The 26039-nt window shown below is 47.2% G+C and overlaps 1 protein-coding gene across 3 annotated transcripts in view; it reads left to right on the forward strand.

The window, feature by feature from the left end:
• The window catches only part of TNPO3 (transportin 3), a 1119313-nt gene that overhangs the window by 108355 nt on the left and 984919 nt on the right, over positions 1 to 26039 (forward strand). For all 3 annotated transcript variants that reach the window (XM_085653697.1, XM_085653695.1, XM_085653696.1), the window contains exon 3: positions 6439 to 6512. In XM_085653697.1, the coding sequence (XP_085509823.1) occupies positions 6439 to 6512 (74 nt within the window). The remainder of the gene's footprint in view (positions 1 to 6438; positions 6513 to 26039) is intronic.

Below are 26039 nucleotides of genomic sequence, written 5' to 3' on the forward strand. Positions count from 1 at the left end.
AAGCAAATGAACCAACAACTCACAGCCTTTGTGAGGAATACCATAATGCTGGATTCCTCCCAGCCGGATTTCGGGAGGGACATAGTACCGAATCCGCTCTGATCACGGCCACAGAACAGATCAGGTCGGCGGTGGATCAGGGGGCAGAGCGGCCTTGATCCTTTTGGATCTATCGGCCGCGTTCGATACGGTCCATCACGGGCTGTTGATGGACCGGCTAAGAAAAGGTGGAATTCAACAAAAAGCATGGGAATTGTTAAACTCCTTTCTTTCCGATCGGATCCAAACAGTAGCCTTAGCAAATTTTTCCTCCGAACCTTTTTCTCTTCCGTGTGGGGTCCCGCAGGGATCCTCTTTGAGTCCCACCCTGTTCAACATTTGTCTCCTCCCTTGCTCCCATTATTAGACGCCACGGTTTCAGTGTCACTTCTTACTCAGATGACACGCAAATTCTGGTGTCTCTACTTCCTGGTCGGGAAAAGGGATTGGACCATAATTTTCAGTCCTGTATGTCGGTAGTGGCCCACTGGATGGCCAATAACTGCCTTAGGCTGAACTCAAACAAGACCAAGGTCATGCTGTTTGGGAATAACCCTAATTTCTGGATCCCATCTTGGTGGCCTCAGGAATTGGGGTCTCTCCCCATCCCGGTCAATAAGGTAAAAAATCTCGGGATGGTGGTAGATGACAAACTGTCCATGGCACTACAGGTTAAGGAGGTAGCCTCTAAAACAGGCTATATTTTAAGAATTTTGAAAAAGAATTTGTTTCTGGTCCCTCTAGAATGTCAAAAAATTGTGGTAATGGCCCTCGTAACGTCCAGATTGGACTATTGTAATAGTCTGTACCTTAATATTCAGGAAACCATGCTGCACAGTTTGCAGCTATTGCAGAATGCGGCTGCCAGACTTCTAACTGGCATCCCAAAATTTTCACCCATATCGATGGCCATCCGAGACCTTCACTGGCTTCCTATCAAAAGTAGAATCCACTTCAAGTCTCTATGCCTGGTCTTTAAGACCTTAAATGGCGATGGCTCAGACTACCTGATAAAACAATTTAAAAGGTATGTCCCTGTCCGGCGTCTCCGTTCATCGGATGCCAGCTTGATCATGATTCCCGCTATAAAGAAGGCTCGCTGGGGTGGACGCAGCTTCTCCTACGGCGCAGCCAAATTATGGAACGGACTGCCGCTCCATTTGAGACGTATGGATAACCTACTGCAGTTTAGAAAATCACTGAAGACGTGGTTGTTCAGCAAATAATTCTGACTCTTGGGACTAGGGAGTAGTGGACAGCGCCAGGACACCTACTTGGTAATTGCGCGCTTTACAAGTCTCTATAACATAACATAAACAAGTCCCTCCTTCACAGACAATACAGAACACAGCCACCAGACTCGTCCTCGGCATCCCCCGGCACACACACGTCAGCCAACACCTACGAAGACTCCACTGGCTCCCCATAAAGAAAAGTCATCTTCAAAATCCTCACCCATGCCTACAAATGCCTACACAACAACGGACCCAAATATCTCAATGACAGAATCAACTTCCATGTTCCCAAAAGAAACCTCAGACTGTCCAACCTCGCACTGGCCGAAACCCCTGTGCATCCACAGAGCAAGAGCAGGCGGAAGATCCTTCTCCCACATTGCAGCTAAGACCTGGAACGAGCTTCCGGCACACATCAGACGCGCCCCTTCCCTGAACATCTACAAGAAGAACCTCAAGACCTGGCTCTTCGTCTAACAGACCTGCGGACACCCCCATCCTCCCCTTCAGCGCCTTGAGACCCTGGTGAGTAGGGCGCTTACAATTTCCTGATTGATTGATTTGGAGATATGTCCAGTTTGGAAACCCTTTTCTGGACCGATTTGCCTCCGAAGGAAACTCACACCTGACTCGATTCTGTTCTCAAATTTTTACGCCGGTAGGTGTGGGCGGTGGATACCTTGTCCATCCCTTGGCCTCGCAAGCTTCTGTATGCCTTCCCTCCGTTTCCTTTTATTAAAAGATTAAGGATTTTGGAGGGAAGGGTCGAGGTAATAGTGGTGCTTCCTTCTAGGCCCAGGAGATCATGGTTTTCTAGGTTTCTTTCAATGTCTTATACCTCAGTGGAAAATTCCTCTGGTGTCTCAAGGGTCGTTACCTCTGACTATCTTTCAGCCTAGAAATTGAAAGGGAGGGGTTAAGGAGTAAAGAGATCCCTGACCATTTGGCAGTTGCCTAACCAAGGTGGCAAAGCATCTAGTATTTCCATTAGTTGATGGATCAAGGTGGCAATATCTGTTGCTTACGAGTCTGCAAATGTCCCCCCCAGTCTCTTTTCAGGGACGCTCCACTAGAGGGGTGGCGGCCTCATGGGCTCATTTCAAAAGTTTCTTTGCAGAAGATTTGCCGGGCGGGTACCTGGGCCACTCTGCATACTTTCTTACACCACTATAAGATTGATGGGGTAGGGATGGGTACCAATTTCTTTGGTCACACAGTGTTTGGATCAGTGCTGCATTCTTCATGAGTTCTTTTTGGTTTGCTGTACCTCGTGTGATGCTTCTTCATTTTGTACCTCTATTAAATATGCTAAATTTTGTTGCTGAATTTCTGATAGCTGTGATTCTTCGGAGAGTCTTGGCTTTGGTATTCCTCAAGAGTAATTGACTGTGACAAGGTTTTAGGAATAAAGCTTCGGTAACTTACACATAATCTTCATTATCCTTAGTCCGTAGTCCTAGTCAGTCAATACGGCCCTCCCTTTCTTCCCAGATTACTGGCCTCAAAAGGCTTGGTGTGGAAGGGGATTGGCCACGTCTTGTACCAGCCTAAATGGGTGGGATTGTGCAAGTCCATTCCTACTTACTCGTTTTGGTCCTGTCAGCAAGGTGGGTACACTTCACAAGTAATTCACTGTGATGACTACGAATAATGAAGATTACCGGCAAGTAACCGTTGCAAATATGCATGGGTTAGAGTTTCTCTTTGCTTTTGTGACATACACCGAAAAGACCTTTCAGAAGCATGTTTGCAGTGTTTAGTAATTATAAACCATTTCTAGAGTGGGCAAAAACGTTTGTAGCACATGGAGTACCAGTACCGAAGTGGAATTTAAACCAGTATTTATTGGGATTCAATAATGCCATTTATTTAAAGTATGCACAAGGCATAATTAAAAGATCTTGCTTTAAAAACTGCTCTATAATTCCAATTCTTTCTTTAAGAGGTGTTACTGAATTTCTAGCCTTAACAGTTCAAAAACTATACTTGATTATTTGCAAGTATAAAGTAGCAACAGGAACAGATCCATATTCTAGTTACCTACCCTATCACTTTCCCATATCAATTAATACATACAGTTACTGCCTCTATTTCAGAATCCAACTAATGCATCTGAAAGAGACGCGTTAGTGATAGATTCCTTACCTTAGAATATCCCCAGGCGTCTTACTGGATCCGGATAGTTTTTCGTCAGCAGTACCCCTGCGCGTAGGTAGGCGTCGTCTTACGGCTCCACGTACGTCGCTGGCGTCTTAGTCACAGAGATGACGTCGCTGGAGCTACTTAGACTCTCACTGGGACGTCAGTTCTTTTTCTGCTCCAGCAAGTGCAGATCCGGAGAGAGCGGTACCCCATGTCATTTTTTTGCCTGAGTTTTTGGCACTTTTTCTCGGTTTTCAAGTATATATCACTCTACATGTGCATGGGGTTGCCCAGTTTTAAGTCCTGCGCGGCCTGTCCCCGCATGATGTCTGTGATGGACCCGCACCGTGCGTGTCTCTACTGCCTGGGGCGCGACCACGACTCTTGGTTGTGCCCCCACTGCCGGGCCATTGCTCCGAAAACGTTGCGGGAGCAGTCCCCAAAGTGGCTGGAGGCCCGCGAGTCTGTTCCACGCCGTTCAAGATCCCAGTCCCTTGGGAGTTTGAGGGACAGGCTGTGGAGCCATCATCATCATCATTCAAAGTCTTCGCACTTGGAGTCAGGTAAGGCGAAGCACAAGAAGGCGAAGAAGCATCGTTGCTCCTCGCCTTCCCCTAACCGGTTGTGCAACGCGGTTAAGGGTGCAGGTGGCACTGCCCCTGCGGCTCCGTCGGAGCCTACGCAGTTGCCGATGGCCTACCCGCCCTTTCCGGGTCAATCGGCGACTCCGGCACAGCTGCAGGAGTTTCTGTCAGCCATGGCACGTGGCTTCAGACAGTCTGGCCCTGCCATATGGTCACACTTCAATAGGTGCTCCCACTACTTCAGCAAGGCGACTTTTTATCTACTCTAGACTTGAAGGACGCCTATTTACATATTCCCATTCACCCTGCTCACAGAAAATATCTCAGGTTAGTGGTTGACAGACAAAGTTACCAATTCAAAGTCCTCCCATTCGGAGTAACTACAGCACCCAGGGTTTTCACCAAGTGCCTGGCAGTATTCGCAGCTCATCTATGAAGATAGCACATTCATGTCTTCCCTCACCTAGATGTCTGGCTAATAAAAGCCAGATCACAACAAATGAGCGCAATGGGAAAACAGAATAATAGTTGAAGCGCCCCAAGCACGTTGGTATGCAAACAATAACAGAAGTGCTTCCAGCATGTTAGGAAACTGGGAAGCACTTAAACATATCGCATGACTTCCACAAGCCGTCTCCGCTGCTTGCCGCTCTTGCACTGGGCTGTTTATCATGATTGCGTTTCAGATCCTGATACCTCGACACAACGTGTGCATCGGAGGCATTTCTCCAACTATATCATGGGCCGGCCCCACCAATTATTCCTGCGGCTGACCGGAAGGTGCCGTGGGTTACCACAGGCACTAATTTTGTATCCGGGGTAATAATTAACTAGGTATTTAAGGCCTGGTTCTTGTTACTCTTTGCGGTCTGGTACTAACTATTTCGTAAGGAATTCACGTATACTAATTTTTAGGCATTCTCTCAGGCATAACTTGTCCTGATGATCCTTCTGTGCTGTTGGGGATTGTAATGTTGTCGACTCTAGTACCTTGACTTGAATTGTTCATTTGGTATTTTAAAATGAGCATAGGTACTTGGTTATTGTGGTTCACCTATTGTGTTTACTTTAGCCACATGCTCTTCAATGCCTGTTTTCTGATAGTAGAAATGAATTCTTCTTTTGTTCTATATCGTCCCACTTCTATGTTTCTTTTATTAATTTGTTCGACTCTATCAAATAAACGATTTGATTGTGAATGTAAAACATAGAGATCATTGTATTTCTGTGTAGTATTACTTTTTATGTCACTGTTCCTGTAGAAATTTTCCAATGAACTGCTCCAAGTGCTGACCAAGAATTTGATGTGAAGCACTCCCAAGTGTGTGGCACAATGAGGCTCAGAAGGCTCGTCGCAGATAGCACTACTGGTGCACTACAAGTGCAAGTACTTGCAGGAGCAGGGGTTGGTTCCTGGCACATAAGACGCAGCACCTAGTTACCTATTCTGGGTTTAAATATGCACAGACCGGGAAGTTAAACCCTGACCTGCTGTGTGCTGGTGTTAGGTCAGAAGGGACAAAAGACTAGACTGATTTCCATGATAGCAAGTCACTATGCTTCCTTCCGACATTCAGCAGACAGGAGAAAAATTAAATGTCCCACACGCAATCTTCTTTCATTCTCCCGTCTGCTATTATCGGGAGAGGGCACTATAAGGTTAGAACTGTCCTCAGAACCATGACATTGTGGAACTTCTGGACATGAGCATCTGACCTCTGATAAGTCGGCCTAATCAGTCTAAGCAGGACAATGGGCAAAGGTAGGTGTATCTCCCACTTCATACTGTTGACTGTTTTTTTTATCATTCCACTTCTTAGAAAGTGGTTCCATTACTGTGTACGAGGCACTACATTTGCATGTGAAAAGTATTTTCAATCATCATGCTTTCTCGCGTTCTGCTTTTTCGAATACATTAATTTCTTTTTTATACAATTGTTATGTGCAAAAAGTGATAAAGCTGCCCTTTATATATTTTCACTGCAAGAAACATTGTTTCACTTTATAGCTGAACCAAGCAATTGATAAGGACACCAAAAGCTATTTCGCTAATAGTTTCCATTAGGTGAACAACCCTTTTGGCATCCTCGGCAAACCACATTCACTCACTGCTTACTGAGATTCAGCACGCCTGCTACTATTGCCACCAGGCTTCTCCTGAAATTGCTAATGCTTGCTGTTTAATGTTCTCTTGTAGTAATAGTTAATTCCCAGGCTTTCCTTTCTTTATCCTTGCCCACCTGATTGAAGTGTTCGGATGCAATACAAAATTGTAGGAGTTTTCAGTATGCCATCCTGGACCCATAACTTGATTAACAATGAAAAAGTTATTATTATGTGTAGGTATAATCAAAGCAAACTAAGTGTGGGTTATGAAGACAGTGGATCTTTAATTATAACAGTCTTAATAGGTATTGCATTTGTTTTCTTTCCACTAGCTGGCTTTAGCAATAGCAGATCTTGCTCTGCAAATGGCTTCTTGGAAAGGATGTGTACAGACATTGATTGAGAAGTAAGTAACGTCTGATTATTCTTCGTGTGAGTTTGTCATTAATGGTGATTTACTAATTTTCTGATTTTGCATTTCCCTCTTTTCTTTCTCGTGATTTTGCTCTACCAGTGAATAACATCTTTTAAACAGTTTTTTTTCAAGTAGACCTAACATTTGTGCTTAAATTTTGTCAGGTTTATGGTCTCTTATCCCGAGAAGAGCTATACCTTGTGCACACAGAGCCCAGCTAATCAACATCTACTGTAGTGAAATATGAATTTAATGATTATGGTACAGAGTAGTCCAACGTAGCGATTACAGATGACCATTCTCACCCTCCCAATGCTCGACCCCCTCACCCCATCAACCGAAACCGGCTCCCCATAATGGGTTTTGCCTATAATAAAGGCCAGGCTGTGTTTCGACAGACCAATTGTAGGCTTACCAAGAACCTAGAGTGGACTTACATTGCACCCATTGCTTATCATTGTTTGCTTTGTCACTCTAATTTGTTGGTTTTCTTATTTGATGGCTTGTCTTCTTGCTCTTGTTTGTCCCGGAGTGTAGCCTCATCACTATCCTTTTGATTGGCTAACTTGTATCCTTTCACTGATCTTTTTTAGGGAAGTACTTTTTGGTTAAGCACTTAATGAGGGAGTGTTTTTTCCAGCTCAGTAAATATTTCAATCCTGGAAACCAGGTTGAATCCCCCTGGGCACAATCTTTCACCCTATCAAAGAAGGGTGTAAATCATTTAGTGATGTTTGGTAATCAAAGTCGTAGTCAAAGTTTGCAGTCCAGTTCTGTTTGATGAACTTCAATTCAATCCATAATAATGATGATTCAACAATGATAATTATCGTCCATTTGTCATTCCAAATACAATCCAATGCATTTTGGGCATTGTGCCCTTCCTCAGGGATCACTTTGACCTATCATACAATAGATCCTGGATGAGGGTGCAGAAGCGAGTTTGAAAATCGCTGTGTAGTTTTCCAGCTCACTCAGTCCGGTGCGTTTTCCTCGTCAAATATCTACCCTGCACTCAGTGTTGCACTCTCCCTTGTGTGCCGCTTCCTCAACCCTTTAACCTGACTTCATTTTTATTTCTGACCAATACTTTTTACCACAGAATCCTCACCTTTTAGATTATCCCCAAGATTTGTTCCGGAAGTTTTCACAGCAGTGCGCTCTCATGCTGCAAGGTGGCGTCATGCGACTCCCCCCTAAGCCACATTCCACTCTTGAAGTGACTAAGTGAAGCCATGTTTTGTTTTTCATGTCATGCCTTTGAACATGAATCTAGAGCTCAACTCCTTTTTCATCGAGTGACAGTTTTTCTTAAATGTTTTTCAGTTAGCACGTGAACAATGTCCTGAACAAAGACTACAGGGTTCAGACTGTGATGTTACAATTGGAAACTGATGTCAGTGACAGACTAAGTGTACATCTGCCATGCGGGCTTGGGAAGGACTCCAGGCTGAGGAAGTGTCCTCATGCTCCCAAAGGCTATATGTCCCCAGACACCAAAAGAAGTCAAGGACCTTGCTTAAGTCTTGTGTCCACGTCAAAGGCGCAAATTTGTTCCCGCGCTCGAGGCTGTACTTTCTACAGTCAAGGTAATCTGTTAACTCGAAGTCTAAATCCAAGATGCATAAGAAGGCGAAGCGAGACTCAACCCCATCCTGCCATACACTGTCCAAAGAAGTTGGAAGGATGGCAGTGTATCAATTGATCTCACTATCCATCCTAGTCATAGAGTTGGTGTCACCAGTGGGCCAATTGCACCCTGAATGCCTTGGCAACGCCGCAGCATATTTGTGGCACTGTGATGTGTCTTCTCTGCAAATAAATTATGCCCACCCCCCCCCACCCCCCAAGGACAGGAGTGTGGCACCAGTGATCCCACTGCAATTGAGGTGACTCAACCTTGTTTTCCCTGAAGAAGCTAGTTAGCGCAGTATGGATGAGAGCAAGCATCTCTTAGAAAACCATAGTCCTTCCAAAATGTTAATGGTGGCAGAAAGGAAAGAGGGCTCGGGGACAACAAATCAAAATGGCAGATCTCAACAAGTCCTTTTATGAGCGGTGAAAGGAAGCGAGAGGGAAAAAGGGTTTGTGGCAAGCTAGAAGGCCTACTGTTGGCAACTGGATTTTTCCCAGCGCTTCCACTGGTTGAGCTCCGTATTGGATTCTTCAAGAAGGCCAATCTTGTTGTGCCTCTACAGCATCTGGTAGAGGGATGTCCAGGGCACTGGCAGCTGTGTATCAACCTATGAATTGAATAGGCTTATTTTGCCACTCAAAGGCAGTACCAAAAGAGAATGTCCACCTATATTTGATTTTCTCCCTTTTCCAGTTCATCTGTTGCTGGCCAGAAGAATTTTCGCCTTGCGAGAGTTGCAGGAGTAATACTCTGGCCGAATCTCGCAATCATAGTTTTGGTAGGAAACTAGGCCTCCTGAGTTACAGCCAGTAAAATCCAGACCTTCGTCATAAAGCTCAAGAATTTCACCAGTACATCCCTTGGTTTGGTCATGTCCCCCGTCTTCTCGGACCTACCCTATGAACTCTTTCAATGTTGAGTATGGCATGTGGACACAGAGAACCTGAGCGAAGAAGTCAGACCAAGACTACCAGGCCCACGCCCCCTCCTGGAGATTCTTAATGCAAAGTTGTTGCACCATAGACTGTCCTCCAAATCTTCATGTTTCAGGGTTAGTGGAAGCGACCAGGGCAGGTGAAAGCAATTTTTATTCCCCTTTCCAGCATCTCCTCCTCCACTGGTTACATTTTGACCACCAGGGATTCCACTTGGTCTGCTTTCTGTGAGTCCACTCTAGTTCCAAAGATCTGATTGTAGGGCCTCACGGGTTTGTGGTGCTAACCACGTTATCCAGTATTGGGATTTTTCATTGAGTCAAATGCTTGACTCCTTCCCCGTCAAAGTGGGAGTTCCATGGTAAAGCAGTATGTTTAACTATCATAGGCTATAATGGTGCTAGGCCATGAATTTATAGCCTATCTATGTCCTTTTTAAAAAAGGACCAAACCTGAACTAGAACCAGTCGGGAGCTAGCACCATGTACAACATTACCAAAGAGGCGGAGTCCCTCCGATTTTAACCGCACGTCGTGTGTAAAGGGAGTCTCCCTGAGTTCTGCTCAGTTTTCTTCAAGCAAGATTTAGAACATTTCTTCTTCTACAATGGCAGACACTAAAGGCCTTTTCTGACCCTCGAAGACCTGTGGGAAGAAAAGATTACATGTTGATGACCCACATAAGGCTTGCCTTTATTGCCTCTACCCTCAACACAAGGTAAAGAAATGAATAATGTGTCGTTACCTTTTCCTCCAAGACCTTGAGGGTCAGGGAGGGACAACTTATGCCTCCAAAAGTCAAAATCTCAGAGGTCAGCTTCTGAGGAGGATAGCGATGCCTCTTAAATATTTTGCAAAAGATCAAAATCCCAGGCAGGGACCTCTGAGAATAGCAGAAAGTTGCTTAAAAAGCCCATAAGGACACAAAAAAGGAGAAACTGAAACAATTCTCCTCTGAAACAACACTGTCTTAGCCAAAAACGCTTTCTACAAAGGCTAAAGAACGTCCTCATTATTCCTCCTCCGATCTGTCGACGACAAGTCTTAAATCCTGTCCCACAGCCCCGTCGACTGCGCCTCCTCTGTCGGCACCATGAACGAGGATGGTGACTGTCTTGTCGTCGAGACCATCAATTGCAATGACCACGATGACAGCAGCCATAGACGGTCCTATTGACTGTTGCCGATGAGTCCGTCTGCAGTGGTTCCGTCGACGATGTCTCAGTCTGTCTCAGCTACAGTTCAGTCTATGAAAGGTGCAATGTCCACAACAATATAACAATATCAAAGCAGGAAACCTACATTGCGCTGACGACAACACCGTCCACGCGAAGTAGAGTTACTAAAATATCAAACAACTCTTTGCGGCCTGAGGTTACTTCACCCAGCAAGGTGTCACCTCTCCCTCCTAGTCAATTACTGGACCTTGAAGTCAGTTGATGATGATGCCCCTTTTGGAACAGTGAATAGCCCGTCAGAACTCCAGGTCAAAGGCCTTTACTATCAGGGCTATTCTGCATCTCAGAGGCACTACGATGAGTTAAGGTACTATTCGGATCGTCTGCTGAGACAGGACTAAGTATAGATGCCAAGATCTTGGGTTCAGAATCTCGAGGCTATGCATATGGATTATAGGAAACGTTTTCCTGATCCTCCTGCAGAACAACCTGTTCCACGGCAACCTGCTTCTCCACAAACTCCACCAATTCCTCCACCTGTCACTTCTGGGATGACGCCGGTTTCTCGCATTTCACTACTGCCAAAGGATGATCCATTCTCATCTGATAGTGAAGAAGGTGAAATTCCCGAACCTGCACCCCTCACCAGATGATTGGGACATCTGTCATTTCTACTCCGTCACCACCTCCTCAGCACCCTGCCGACTCGCCTCCAGAAAACATTGGAGGTTTTCATAACCTAATGGATCAGGCAGAGACACAATTCCACCTCCCCAATTCTGTCAAACAATCTGACCGTTTCCTCTATGAATTTAAGGAAGAAACTAGGACGTCAGTTTGGTCTAGATCTATTGTAGACTACATCAGGAAAGGTGTGAAAATGAGGAACCCTGCTACAGTGGCCGCTGTCCTGCCTAGTATTGCTAAAAAGTATAGGGCTCCAGAGGATTCCCCTGCATGCCTGACAGGATACCCCAAACCGGATTCCGTAATCTCCCAAATTGTGCTCCAAAAACATATCTGCACCTTTATCGACGCCGTCCGACAAAGGACAACACTGAGAACCTAGACAAAAGGATCTCCATGTTGGGCATCCCTGTTCGTGCAGCCAACTCCTTGGCTATTTCGGGCCGAAATGATCGATAAATGTGGACAGATATTGGTTCCTTCATCGGCCTAATACCTGAAGATAAAAGATCTGAGGCCAAGAAAATATTACTGGAAGGAGTGTGTATCTCCACAAAGGTAGTAGACTGCCCCATGGACATTGCCTTTACTGGCTTCCGCCAGCTGGCAGGTGCAGCAGTTTTAAGACTCCAAGGATGGCTTAAGGCAACACCATTTAAGCCTAAAGTTCACTCGAAGATCCTGGATATGACCGATGATGGGGACACACTATTTGGCAAGCATATTGATGATGCTCTCTTAGCCATCAAGACTGATGCTGAAACAGCCAAGTACCTTGGCACCCTTCAGTACAGGATGTTGACCTTTTGGGGGGCAACAAGGTTTCTCAACATACAGGGATGTGGTTAATAGCGCTCTCAATCATACCAGATCTACTTAACCAAATTTCGATTTGCCTTTCGGCAACAGCCATATAGTCAACCATCCACAGCAGATTATGCAAGACAGGGTCCCTGCAGAAAGCCATCACGCCAGATCCGGAATACAGACCTCAACCAAGTACCAGCTATTTCACCTCCGTCCACACCCTCTAGGTGTGAACATCTCCAACTACCTGTATCAATGGAGGAACATCACATCGGACAGATGGGTGATAGGCCTAGTTGCATATGGCCATACAGTGGAGTTTACAGAAAGACCACCAAACACTCCGCCAAGGGGAGCGCACCTCCCTCTAAATAATGCTTGCCAAGAGAGCAACAGAGAAGGTTCCGGTTGCTCAGAAAGGAAAGGGATTCTACACCCGTTTTTTTCCTCATACGCAAGAAAACAGAGGAATGGAGACACATTCTGGACCTCCGAGACCTAAACAATTCCTCCGCAACCAATCCTTTCGAATTATTGCGATCTGATATTCTCCACTTCCTAAACAGTGGAGACTTCATGACGTCTAGACCTGAAAGATTCAGATCTCCATTCATCCCAAAAACTGCACATTTCTCAGCTTCACTGTAGCTGGAACCCATTCCCAATTCGGTTTCCTCCCATGTGGCTTCAAGTCAGCCCCTCGCATATTCACCAAGTGTTGGGCTCGGTAGCAGGTCATCCGGTATTTCCCTACCTAAAAGACTGGCTACTAAAAGCTGCAACTTCAAGGCAGGCGGCCAGAGCAAGCAAAGCCTGCCTGTCACTATTTCTCAAACTGGGTCTCACTGTCAACCGACAAATCTTCAACTACTCCCAACCAAATCAGTTTCTAGGAGCCCACCTGGAGACAAAGCCTTCCTCTCCCAGAAAAGAAAAAGGAGGCTAGCAGACTTGGCTAACAAAATCTCAAGAAAAAAGTACTTCCAGTGAGGCTGTTCAAGTCACTACTGGGAATGATTTCACAGGAAGAGCTGCAACTCCAATGGATTCAATCAGAAGGCTCCTTCGAGGACTTGATAACCCCATGGATGATAGAAACTTTAACGTGGTGGTCTCAGATCTCTCAAGGCCTCCAGGTTCCTTTCATTGGTACCTGATTTTTATAAACTGCACACATGCTTCTTTAGAAGGCTGGGGAGGCTTTCTTGCGGGACCTACAAATCCAAGGGAAGTGGTAGGCTCATCAGAAATCTATGCACATCAACATCCTAGAGCTGAAAGTCATCTTTCTTACCCTTGAGGCTTTTCTCCCACAAATTGTAGGATGCTCTGTGCTGGTCCGTACTGACAATACGACCATGTATTATATCAAGAAACAAGTTGGTACCAAATCTCTCAGGCTGTCCCACAAAGCCCTAGAGTTTTGAAGTTGGCTCGCGACCCACAAGATATTCCTGAAAACCCTAACATGTCCGGAGTGCACAACACTTTAGCGGACACACTCAACTGAGCCAGACACAGTTGCCATGAGTGGAAGCTGGATCAACTGCAACTGAATGATATATTCTCGCTGTGGGGGGGAACAAGCATTGGATCTCTTTGTGACGAACAGCAACACCAAATACCAGTTCTATGCCAGTTGATATGGGTAGTGGAGGAATGTCCTTTCGATGCGATGGTATGGGATTTATGCTTATGCCCCCGCTAATTCAGAAGGTTCTCAGCAAAATGAAAATGGAACACTGTCTCCTTATCTTGATCGCTCCCTGGTGGCCCAGGCAGCACTGGTTTACTGGGTTGCTCCTCCAGTCCGAGACCAGTGCCATTACCCTACCAACAACACTGACACTGTTGATAATTAATCAGGTCAGATTTTACATTTAGAGCTAGCCTTTCCACTTAAACGCACGACTCATGAGTTCTATGAATTTTGAGACTTGCACATCACTCAGGAATTTAGAGATATATTATCCAAAGCTTGAGTGGAGGACACCAATAAAACATACAAGTTGGAATTGAAAAGATTCTGTTTATGGTGTCTTCAGTGTAATTTTCGCCTGTTAGAAACCTTTCCTGAACAGATCCTCCCTTATCTCCTCTCACTGGCTAAATGTGGTCTCGCGCACGCATTTGTCAAAGATGACCTTTCAGCTATTTCACGATACAGACGATCAGAACAATCTTTCTCTCTCTGTTCTAATAGAGTGATAAGAGTTTATAAAGGGTCTTTTCAGGGCTTTCCCACCAGTGTGAGCTTCTAATCCAGAATGGCACCTGAATGTGGTGCTCTCGCAACTCTTGAAACACCTTTTCGGACACATTGACCAAGCTGAGTTAAAATTCTTCATGTGGAAGGTTGCTTTGCTCTTACTTCCACAAGAAGAGTCATTGAAACGCTAGAGCCTTTTCTGCGTTTCACCAAAGAGTTTGTACTTAGACCAAACCCAAAATGTATTCCTAAGCTTCCTTCTCCCTTTCATCATGGTAAACCCATCATACTTGGGAGTTATTTCCCTAATCTAGCATCACCGGCTAAAAGATCGCTTCATACATTGGACATTAAGCGAAGTCTTAAATTCTATCTCCACCGTACAAAGAACATTCGCAAAGCAGATCAACTACTAGTGTCTTTCAGTCAATCTCGTCAAGGGACTGCTGTTACAAAAGCAAGATGGATTTCAGCAGTAATTCATTATTGCCACTCCTAAGCTGGCTAACCCCTCACAGCGAAAGCTAAAGCATATTCAACGAGAGCTGTGTCCACTCCGGCTGCTGTGTTTGCTGGAGTTCCACTAGAGAAGATGTAGTACTGCAATGTGGAAGAGCACCCATACGTTCACGCAGCACTACTGCCTGGAATCAGTTCAGCGCAGCGACACAGCCGTAGGCCAGTAGGTACTATGCCATCTCTTTCAATAAGATGAGCCTTTTCACACAGAGGTGTTAATTCATATTTAAATTTGACTGCATATCATACTGTTATGTAATATGTATTATGCTTTATTTTATGATTTATTTATCTGTTATAGATATGAATGCTTACAAGTTGTATGTATGTATATAGATGTGTGTTCGAGGCATGTGAGTTGTAGATAGCTTGATGTGCATAGCCTGCCATCTAGTGTTGGGTCCGGATGTTGGCACTTTGTTTTTGTTCGAAGAAGTCTCTTCCAATCACAAGGTAGGTGACTCCTCCTTTCTGTGATAGTGCGCATGGGCATCGACTCCATTGGGGAGATGAGTTGTCCTAACGGCTAGGGCGGTCGACCTCAAAGCTGGGGAACTGGGTTCGAGTCTCGGCAACGACGTTTAACATCCTGTGATTCTGGGCAAATCACTTAATCTCCCCTTGCCTAAAAACAATTAAAAAATAATAATAAATTAATGTGTCCTTATGTAACGCAACTGGTGCTATGTAAAGCGCTCTAATACCCGATACCTTTGGGTAAAGTTTGCGCTATATAAAACTATGCAAAATAAAAAATTGTTAGATTGTTTGTTTTTTCCCGCCATCTGGTGCGGATTTGAATTGCTGTGCTCCGGTTCGTCACTTTCTTGAGTTCCCTTCGATGCGCAATCCACTACCCTAGACCGTATTGTTTCTCAATCGCGTTTCCCATTCTCCGCGCATTGTTTCCACTTGAAGATGTTCGACCGGAAAACTCGTGGAGGACGTTGGGCCTACCTGCGCCGGGCTCGCTAGCAGTCGATGGAACGGACTCCATTCAAGCTCTGTCCCAGGTGTCGCGTCAAGTTTCCATGCACCGACCTGCACGAAGTGTGCACTCTGTTTGTGCCCGGAACACGACGAGAAAGACTGCGACACATGCTGATAGTTTCAATCTAAGACGACGCTTCGTGACCGTCGGGCTCATTGTCACGAGATGCAACACCAAGGCGGCTAGGTACAGAACGTCTTCGATTCCGACCAAGAAAAAATACACCATCAAAGAGCATAGGAAGAGGAACATGTCTCAGTGTCTGAGGCCGACTCCGACATGGAAGATGAGGAGCAAGTTACACTGGGTCAGTGTACCGTGAGTACAGAAACCCCCTTACCCCAACAACCAAAGGCAAAAGGCTCTGGTCCTAACTCTGGGCCAAGGTGAGCACCGAAAAAGTTTTGCGCACCCCGCTCACGGGCCCGGCGCTGAAATACAAAGAGAAGCCTCCCGGCTCGGACTCGAGCCGGCTTCATGCAGGTGCCGAGCGGAAATCCTCGGCGCTGAAATCCAAGCGCGTCCGGGTCCAAGTTCCTCCTTTGTTGAAACCTACATCTTTGGTACTGAAGAGTTCAGGACCGAAACTTTCAATGCCGAAAACTGCAAGTAAAGACCAAAAGACTCTGACAAAAGAGCCTCGGTCCGATGATACACCTTTGGATCCGAAACAAAAAGAACTGGTCATTAACCCAGATATTGGACATATTCATGCTAAATTTCCTGAAAAAAGCAAATTGGACCAACAGAATGAGCACCACACACCCCTGAAGAAAAGGAATGTGGGTACAAACCCCTCACCACCTCCTTCACCTACTAATCCTCAATTACTCATCACACTCACTAATTCATCACCACCATTATCACCTAACCCACAGGATGAAGGGGATGAGGATAGCCCACAAGATGTTGTCCCATGTGAGGATTAGGATCCTGATCGACACACAGATACTGACCCTGATTTATACCCGCAAAACACACAAGATGATGGACGGAATGTTGCACATTGGCAAAACATTCACCCAGGTCACAAATCTGGGTTTAATCCATTGTTATTTTGCTCACCACGCCACCCCAGTTCAGACATGGCCATATTCAAATCAGTCTCGACCCTGTGTCTCATGGGAACAGTCCAGCCAAGCCATTTCTTCCCTGGACTGGAATCAAGCATCCTAGGACCGGTTTCGGGGTTGCACCCCTCTTCAGCCAGGATAGCTTGACTCCAGTGAGCACGGGACCTACGTCTGGGCATACCCTTCACCACATAGGGCGAACAGCAAAACACACAAGATGGTGGACGGAATATTGCACATTGGCAAAACATTCACCCCAGTCACAGATCTGGGTTTAATCCATTGTTGTTTTGCTCACCACGCCACCCCAGTTCAGACATGGCCATATGCAAATCAGTCTTGACCCTGTGCCTCATGGGAACAGTCCAGCCCGAACTGCCAAGCCATGTCTTCCCTGGACTGGAATCCAGCATCCTAGGACCGGTTTCGGGGTTTCACCCCTCTTCAGCCAGGATAGCTTGATTCCAGTGGCGTAGTGAGAACGGGACCCACGTCTGGGCATACCCTTCCCACATACCCATTCCAGGCCATCACCACATGACGACAATATAGGCTACATTGAGCTTCATAATAGTGCTGCTCATTACCAAGGGGTGGAACTACATAAGGAGGCTTTAGAGGAGGATTTCTTGTTTGATTTTAAGATCCACTCCGAAAACTACACATACACTACCAATGCTTAAGGTGATGCTTAAACACACAGATGAGGTTATCAAAGATCCTGTAAGGGCAAGAATCATCACGCCAAGGGTTGAGAAGAAATATAAGCCAGCAGCTACTGACCCTGCATACATCAAGGGTCAGCTGCCCTTAGACTCTTGTGGTTTTTAATGATCACAAGAGAGCTAACTCACAGACCACAGGTGAGGCCCCCCCTGATAAGGAGTCCAAGTTGACTGATGCCTCTGGCAAAAGGGTAGCCTAACAAGCAGTTAATCACTGGCGCATCACTAATACTCAAGCTTTGCTAGCCAGATATGATGGGGCTCATTAGGATGAGCTAGAAAACGTATGCAATTTCTGCCTGATAAGCACAAATCTAAGGCAAATGATCTTATCCAGGAGGGCAAACCTGTCACCAATACCGCCATCAAGTGCGCATTAGATGCAGCAGACACAGCAGCGCGTGCAGTGATCACCAGCATACTGCTGCTTAGACACGCATGGTTAAGAATTTCAGGTTTCAAACCTGAGGTAGAGGCCTCCATTCTCAATCAACCTTTTGAAAAGGAAAACCTGTTTGGTCCAGCAGTGGACATCTCACTGTAAAAAATGGAGGACACATAGGTCGCAAAGTCTAATGGGGGCTTTACAGTTACCTGCGAGTAGGGGTTACCACAGAAAATCCCCCTCCTCTTACAAGGGCAACATCCAATCGCCCTCATCAAGAGGCTATTTTAGAGGAGTTTTTAGAGGAAACAATGGTAAGGAAAGAGGCAAAGGCAACTGTACACGCACTTCCCCCGCAAATAACAAACAGTGACTTCCTTTCGCTACCCCCAATCATTCCACTCCTGTAGGGGATGTCTCTCTCAATTTCTTCCAGTCTTGAACACCATCACCTCAGACAAATTATCCAATATGGTTACTGCCTGGAACTTACAAACACTCTCCCAAACATTCCTCAAACTCTCACACAATGTCACAGGAACATCTTACCTTTCTAAAAAAAAGTTCTCTCCCTGTTGGAGATAGGAGCGATAGAACCAATCCAATTAAAACATCAAGGGACCTGTACTTCTTGATTCCCAAAAAGGACGGCTTTCAGGCCTATACTAGACCTCGGAGAATTAAATCTATATATTCAGTAGACCACTTTCACATGGTCACGTTCCAGCAAGTACTGCCGCTCCTTCAACAAGGTGACTTTCTGTCCACTCTGGACTTAAAGCACACCTATTTCCATATTCCAATACACCCTGCTCACGCAAATACCTTAGGTTTGTAGTAGCAGGCCAGCACTGTCAGTTCAAGGTGCTCCCATTCGGAGTAACTACCTCATCCAGGGTTTTCACCAAGTGTCTGGCAGTAACCGCTCATCTTCGAAGACAACACATTCACGTCTTTCCATGTTTGGACGACTGGTTCATAAAAGCTGCCTACGTCACACTCACAAAACAGTGCAATTGCTCCACGATCTTGGATTCACAGTAAATCTGTCTAAAACCCAGCTACATCCATCCAACACAGAGGCATATCTGGGAGCCACAATAGATTAAAATAAAAATACAGCCAGACTCCTTAACATGCAAACTTTACTCAGTCAGTTTCAGCCTCAGCACTCATTGTTCATGCAGTTACTAGGGATGATGGCATCTTGCATTCTAATAGTCCCTTACGCAAGACTCCAGATGCGTCCCCGTCAGGAGTGCTTAGCACGTCAGTGGAAACAAAGTCAGGGTCTCTTATCGGATCTAGTGTTGGTGGACAGCCACACCCATCGCTCTCTGCAGTGGTGGAATACAAAAATCCTTTCAAAAGGGAGGCCCTTCAAAGACCCGGTTCCACAGATAGTGCTAACAGCAGACGCATCGCTCCCTGGTTGGGTAGCTCATCTCCAGACGCATACTATTCAAGACATGTGGAGCCTGCAGCAAAAGCAGCTTCACATTAATCATCTAGAGCTGCTCTCAATTATTCTAGTGCTCAAAGTGTTTCAAGTTAATCTAGTAGGCGAAGTGGTCCTGATCCATATAGGACAACATGACAGAAATGTACTACATACAAAAACAGAGGAGAGAACACACTCTCCAGCTGTCACAACTAGCACAGACCATCTGAACATTTGCCATACATCACAAAATGTTTCTCCTCGCAGAACACCTTCCAGGAGTAAACAATCAGATTGCAGATCTGCTCAGTCATCAAAGACAACAGATCCACGAATGGGAACTCCACCCTCAAATTCTCCTCCCATTCTTCCAAATGTGGGGTTTTCCAGACTGTTAGAACTGGGGGTCTCTAGTTGGCAGAGGTAGGTACCTTTGACCAAATGGGTACCCTTGCTTCTAGTCAGGGTAAGGTGGTACACTCCTAAAACAACCCCTGCTCACCCACTTGGTAGCTTGGCACGAGCAGACAGGCTTATCTCAGAGGCAGTGTGTAAAGCATTTGTGAACACCTACAGTAATCCAGTGACGTCACTACAGATCGACACCACACCAGTTGTATATTCAAAATAAGTATCTTATATAGACTTAACACAAGACCACAAATGACAAAAATCCACAATACTGTACTCTAAAAATGGTAGAATTAGCTCAGTTCGCTTTAGATGTAAAATGCGACACTTTGAGTTCAATGTACCTTAGGATGCGTAACGCTATACATCAAGTGTTGCAGGGAAGGTGATGCGTCGGCTCCTTACACGCAAGAACGTGATGCGTCGGGTCCCAACTGATGCGTAGGGGATGCGTCGGTTCTTCTGTGCGAGGGGAGGTGATGCGTCTGTTTCTTACTGCGCTTCCGTGGCGATGCAGCCCGCAACGCCATAATTCGATGAAGATCCGGTGCAATGAAACCAAGATGTCGTCTTCTTTTTGATGCGACATGGTGCGTGTACGCCCGACGGCCGTGCGGCGACTCAATGATTCTTTTGAGCCGCTACAGGCCCTGCGACACGCTTCCCAGTGACGCTGCGGCGTCTGATGTGACGTTGATCCTCTTCTCTGGCGATGGGAGGCGCTTCGACAGTGCAACAACTGCAGCGGCGATGTGCTTTTCCAGTGATGCTGCGACACGCTTCTCCGATGATGCGGCGACGTTTGGTGCGATGTCGATCCTCTTCTCCGGCAATGCGAGGCGCTTTCGCGCTGTGAAGCGACAGCGGCAGTTGTGAGAAGCGCTTCTTCGTGCGTCACGCTTCCAGCTTCTTGCGACTTGCAGTCCCTCAAAGCCCAGCACAGCAGCAGGCACTTCCAAAAGACTCTTGGGGAGCTGGTTGGTGAAGTCTGTTGTCTCGGAGACTTCAGCAGGAGGCAAGCTCTATCTCAAGCCCTTGGAGATCCTTCACAAGTTGATGAAAGTGTACACAAAGTTCCTCTCTCCTTTCTTTGGCAGTCAGGCAACCACTGCAGGCCAATCCCTTCAAACAGCACTCGGCTTCGGGGTAGTCTCTCCGGTTCCTCTCCTGAGCAAAGGTTTCTTCTAGTTTCCCAAAAGTGATCTAGAGTTCTGGGGTCTGGGTCCCCCTTTTTATACACTGTTTCTCTTTGTTCTCTGAAGGCAGAGAGGCCGTAGCCTAGTCTAAACCAGTTCTGGTCAGTCCTGGAGCGCTTTGTTGACAAGACTCCTTCTTTCCTTTCACAGTGCAGGCCCAGAACATCAGACACACCACAGGAGGTGGAGCCAGCATTGTGGAGGGAAGGCAAAGCCCTATCCAGGTCCCAGGTGCAACTCCTCCCACCCATCTACATGCAGATCTCTCTTTTCAGCCCTGTGATGACTCACCCTGTCTCCTGGAATCCCCCAGCCCCTGTCACTCAAACTCCAGACGAGGAATACACAAGCTAGCAGAGGCAGGCTTGGATGGTTAGCCCAGAAAATACCTACTTTCTAAGTGGTATTTTCAAACACAGAATGTTAAAACCAACTTCTCTAAAAGATGCATTTTATCGTTCTGAGTTCAGGCATATTGAACTCTAATTTCCACCTAGTTCCCTGAGTCAGGATTATAAGATGTACAAATCAAACTGCCCATTCTGGCCTATGGGGAACAGGTAGCCTTGCAATAGTGAAAAACGAAAATTGCTTTAATTCACTATTAGGACATGTCACACACCATGGCTTGTCCTACCTTTTACCTACAATGCACCCTACCCTTGGGCCTACCATAGGGGTGACTAATATGCAGAAAAGGGAAGGTTTAGGGACTTGCAAGTGGGTGCACTTGCCCAGTCAACATGGCAGTACCAGACTGCACATAGGCTCTGCAATGGCAGACCTAAGACACACTTTACTGGCTGCTTCTGTGGGTGGCACAACCAGTGCTGCAGGCCCTTGACACACTCTGTGCACTGCACTAGGGTCTGACAGGTAAACCAAACCAACCAATCATGGAATCACTAATCCATACATCAATTTACCATGGGGAGAGCATATGCACTTTAGCACTGATCAGCAGTGGTAAAGTGCCCAGAGTAATAAAACTAACAAAAACAGGTCAGAGAAAATACAGGAGGTAGGCAAAAAGTTCAGGGATGACTCTGCAAAGAGGGCCAAGTTCGCCGCATACCTAAACGCAAAATGCCCAAGCTTCGCATCCTATCGCCATTATAGCCTATGGTAGTTATACATACTGTTTTACTATGATACAGTGGGACTCCCACTGCGAGGGCGAATGATTCAAGCATGTGAATCTATGAAAGATACCAAAACTGGATAACTGCAGTTACAGGTAAGTAACTTATTTTCTTTAGTTCTCTCACCCTTGAAGGCGGAAAGGCTTTTTAGCAGCACTGCCTTTGTGAGTGCCATGGTGGAGGCAGGTCCAGTCTGTGAGTTTTGCAGCGTGAATCTTTCTGGATTCACTATGCTGTGCATTATTCCGCGATCTTGTGGTTGGGTCCGGATTCGTAGTCTTTCCTTTGTTTTTTTTTTTTTTTGTAGCCCAGGTGGGCGGCGGCGACCCACCATTTGGTGCACCTCTCGTGACGTCGTCGGACTTCCTGCGGAAGTCCCACCTTTGGGGCGCCATCTTCAGATTCTTTTTTCCGCCGTTGGGTCTGGATCGTCATCGGGAAGCTCCAGAGATACAATCGAAGGAAGAAGAAGGAAAAGCGAGTTTCGTCGATAAATAACTACGAAGACATCACAGGAAAGGAATATTTCACATCAGGAGCGCGAAAAAGGAAGTGTTCCACCCTTTTTCTTCGACGCCCTTGGAGAATGCGCACTCAGAGGCCCTGAGCGCAATGGACAAGACGCCATTCAAGTTAAGCCCTAACTGCCACCACAAGTTCGCGCAGAAGGACCAGCATCCGGTCTGCAACCTCTGCCTACCGGTCGACCACCAGACCAAGGACTGCAACGCCTGCTCAGCCTTTGCGCCGAAGACTCTCCGGGTGAGAGAACGTCAGCGAAGATCCAACGCCAGCATGGATGGCAAGGGTAAGGCCTCGTCGCTCTACGATCTGGGCCTCTCCACAGACGATGAGGACAACGTCGCCGAGGGACCCGAAAACTTCACGGTCGTAGAGACCGACAAGAAAAAAGAAGACTAGGTAAGAGAATAGTCGAGCTTAAAACACACGAAAGTGCCTTGAAAACCCGAGGGTGACTCGAGAAAATCAGAGTCAAAGTCCACGAAGGGAGCCCCGGCGCCGAAAACTTCGACCAAGGGCGGGACCATGGACAAGGGGCCGAGCGGATCCTTCGAGAAGGACTCCCTGGTGCCGCAAGACGCCGAAAGGCAAGGTTCGTCGAAGACAACCCATGAAACGGGGCGCTCGACGCAGAAGGACAGGTCGACGCAAGTTCCGTCGAAGAGGCCCGCGGTCGACGCCGAAAGCATCTCCGAGATGGAGAAGAAGAAGAGGCGGCTCGAGGCCGAAATGGAGAACATCCTTCAGAGGAAGAAGGAGTTCGACGCCAAGATGAAGGAATACAAAATTCCAACGGCTCCACTGACGAACGTCGTCGAAATCGAGGACGAATTCGACACCGAGGGGCTGGGGAGAGATCTCGAAGAGGAAGACGAGACCTATTATGAAGGCGAACCCGAGGAAGAAGACCAGCAGTCGTTCTACAGCTCGGCGCCATCAACCAGCCACGACGTCGAATGGCAGGATCTCGACACCGAGAACCCCGAGGAGCCCGTGGACACGTACCCTTCGAGGCCTTCTCCACCCGACGACATCGGGGTGTACAATATGGTGGTCAGGAGCGCAGCGACGGCCTTCGACGTGAAGCTGGACGAGGAGAGGCCGAAAGTAGATTTCCTCCTCGAGACCCTGCTCCCCATCCAGACGAGGAGCCAATTCCTTCCCATGCTACAAAGTGTGATGAATCGGGGGAGAGAGGCCTTTAAAGAACCAGCGACCTGCCGTTAAATCACGCCCAGGACGGAGAAGAAGTATAAGCACTCTTCTCTGGACCCCCCTTACATCAAGGGTAGTATCACGGCCGACTCCATCATAGCTTCCACGGCCAGGAGAAGGGCCAACGTGCCAGCAACTTCGGGGCCACCACCAGATAAAGAAAGCAGGAGGATAGACCTCACGGGAAGAAAGGTCGAGAGGAACGCCGCAATGCACTGGCGCATGGCGAATTCCAATGCACTTCTCAATAGGCACCAGTACCAGCACTGGGACGAGATGGGGGAGCTAGTAAAACACCTCCCCGAAGAATACCGCCAAAGAGCCTCCCACCTGGTGGAAGAAGGTAAAAACATCGCCAACTCTTGTATAAAGACGGCGCTGGACGGGGCAGAGACTTCGGCAAGACTAATGGCCATAGGGGTCACTGAGAGAAGACATGCATGGCTAAGAATCTCGGGATTCAAACCGGAGGTGCAGAACAACATCCTTAGCACCCCCTTCAACGGAGAGACACTGTTCGGAGCAACAGTAGACGAGAAACTCACCCAGCTGAAAAAAGAAAACGAAACGGCGAGGTCCATGGGGGCCCTACAGCTAAGGGGGATGAGTAGAGGCAATCCCTCTACGAGACCCTACGGTCGGGGAGGAAGACAGCAGGGTGCGTCGCACCAGGCGTTCCAACAGGGTCAGCAGGGTGATAGTCACGGACAACAAGGTCAACAGAAGCAAAACTGGCAGTACCAGCCTCGGGGCCAGTCCTTTCGCGGGAGAGGGAACAGATGTGGCCAGAGGAGGAGAGGGGGTGACCAACCCTCATCAAAGTGACTCAACACGCAGGAGGACGCCTACCCTCGACATGCCCCCAAGGGTGAGGCACAATACAGTAACATCAAGGGGGAGAGAAGAATCAAAAGCCTACGAGCATCCAACACCAGTAGGCGGAAGGCTGAGGTTCTACCTTCAGGAGTGGCGGCGTATAACCACAGACAAGTGGATACTGAATGTCATGCAATACGGATACTGCGTGGATTTGGAGAAAAGACCTCCAAACAGAAGACCAAGGGGAAGACAGAGATCAGCTCAAGAACTAGCCCTACTCAGAGAAGAAACCCTGAAACTACTAGAAAAAAGAGCCATAGAGGCAGTGCCGTTCAGAGAACGCAACAAGGGGGTCTACTCAAACTATTTCGTGGTCCCGAAAGTAGACGGAAACGTCAGACCCATCCTGGACCTCGGATACCTAAACAAGTTTATCAGAACGCAGAAGTTCAAAATGACTTCACTGCAGGAGGTGCTTCCCCAAATAAGAGACGGGGACTTCATGGTCACCGTGGACCTCAAGGATGCCTACCTACACATTCCAATAAACAGAAGGCATAAGGGCCTTCTAAGGTTCAACATCGACCAGGAACACTACCAGTTCACAACCCTGGCCTTCGGACTAAAATCGGCGCCAAGGGTTTTCACAAAATGCCTGTCGGCGGTCGCGGCCCACCTACGAAGGCAGGGGATCCACGTCTACCCTTACCTAGACGACTAGCTGGTCAAGGCAAACACACGCGAAAAGTGCGAGAGGCACGCAACACGCGTGACAGACACTCTGTCGAACCTGGGGTTCTCGATACACTGGGGGAAGTCATCGCTGGAACCGGAGCAGGTGAAGATTTTCCTGGGAGCAAAAATCAACTCCCTGAACAGCACAGTGGTGCCCAGCGACAGGAGAACAGAGGCCCTACTGAAGGAGACGCGTCTCTACCAGAAGGGGCGAGCTCTGACAGTGAGGTCAGTGAGCAAGATGATGGGGATGATGGCGTCATGTATCCAGCTGGTGCCGAATGTACGCCTGCACATGAGACCATTCCAAGAATGGCTACAACAGCAATGGTCACAAGCAAGCGGCAGTTGGGAAGATCTAGTGGTTGTTACGCACGCAGTGCAGGAGGAGATGACTTGATGGAACAGAGACAACATGACAGCAGGGAGAAGCCTGACACCACCAAACCCAACAATGACCATTACCTCGGACGCATCGCAAAAGGGATGGGGAGCGCACATGGACAACCTCAGAGTGAGGGGTCTGTGGGCTCCAGCAGATGCGGTACGCCATATCAATTACCTCGAATTGAAAACCATCCTGCTAGCCCTGAAGGTATTCCAGAGGCACCTGTACAACCAGAGGGTGTTGGTTCAAACAGACAACACCACGGCAATGTTCTACATCAACAAGCAGGGGGGGACAGTCGTTCCCTCTCTCCTCTCTGGCACAGGAGATTTGGAGATGGGCCATACCTCTCAGGATAGATCTACTGGCAATTCACCTTCCAGGGAAGGACAATGTGGAGGCAGACTGGCTAAGCAGGCAGACCTCGGCATCACACGAGTGGGAGCTCAATGGCCAGGAAACGGAGAAGCTTTTCCAGAGATGGGGAAATCCCACAATAGACCTG

The sequence above is a fragment of the Triturus cristatus genome, chromosome 4_1, assembly GCF_964204655.1.
Source record: "Triturus cristatus chromosome 4_1, aTriCri1.1, whole genome shotgun sequence".
Classification (NCBI taxonomy): Eukaryota; Metazoa; Chordata; class Amphibia; order Caudata; family Salamandridae; genus Triturus; species Triturus cristatus.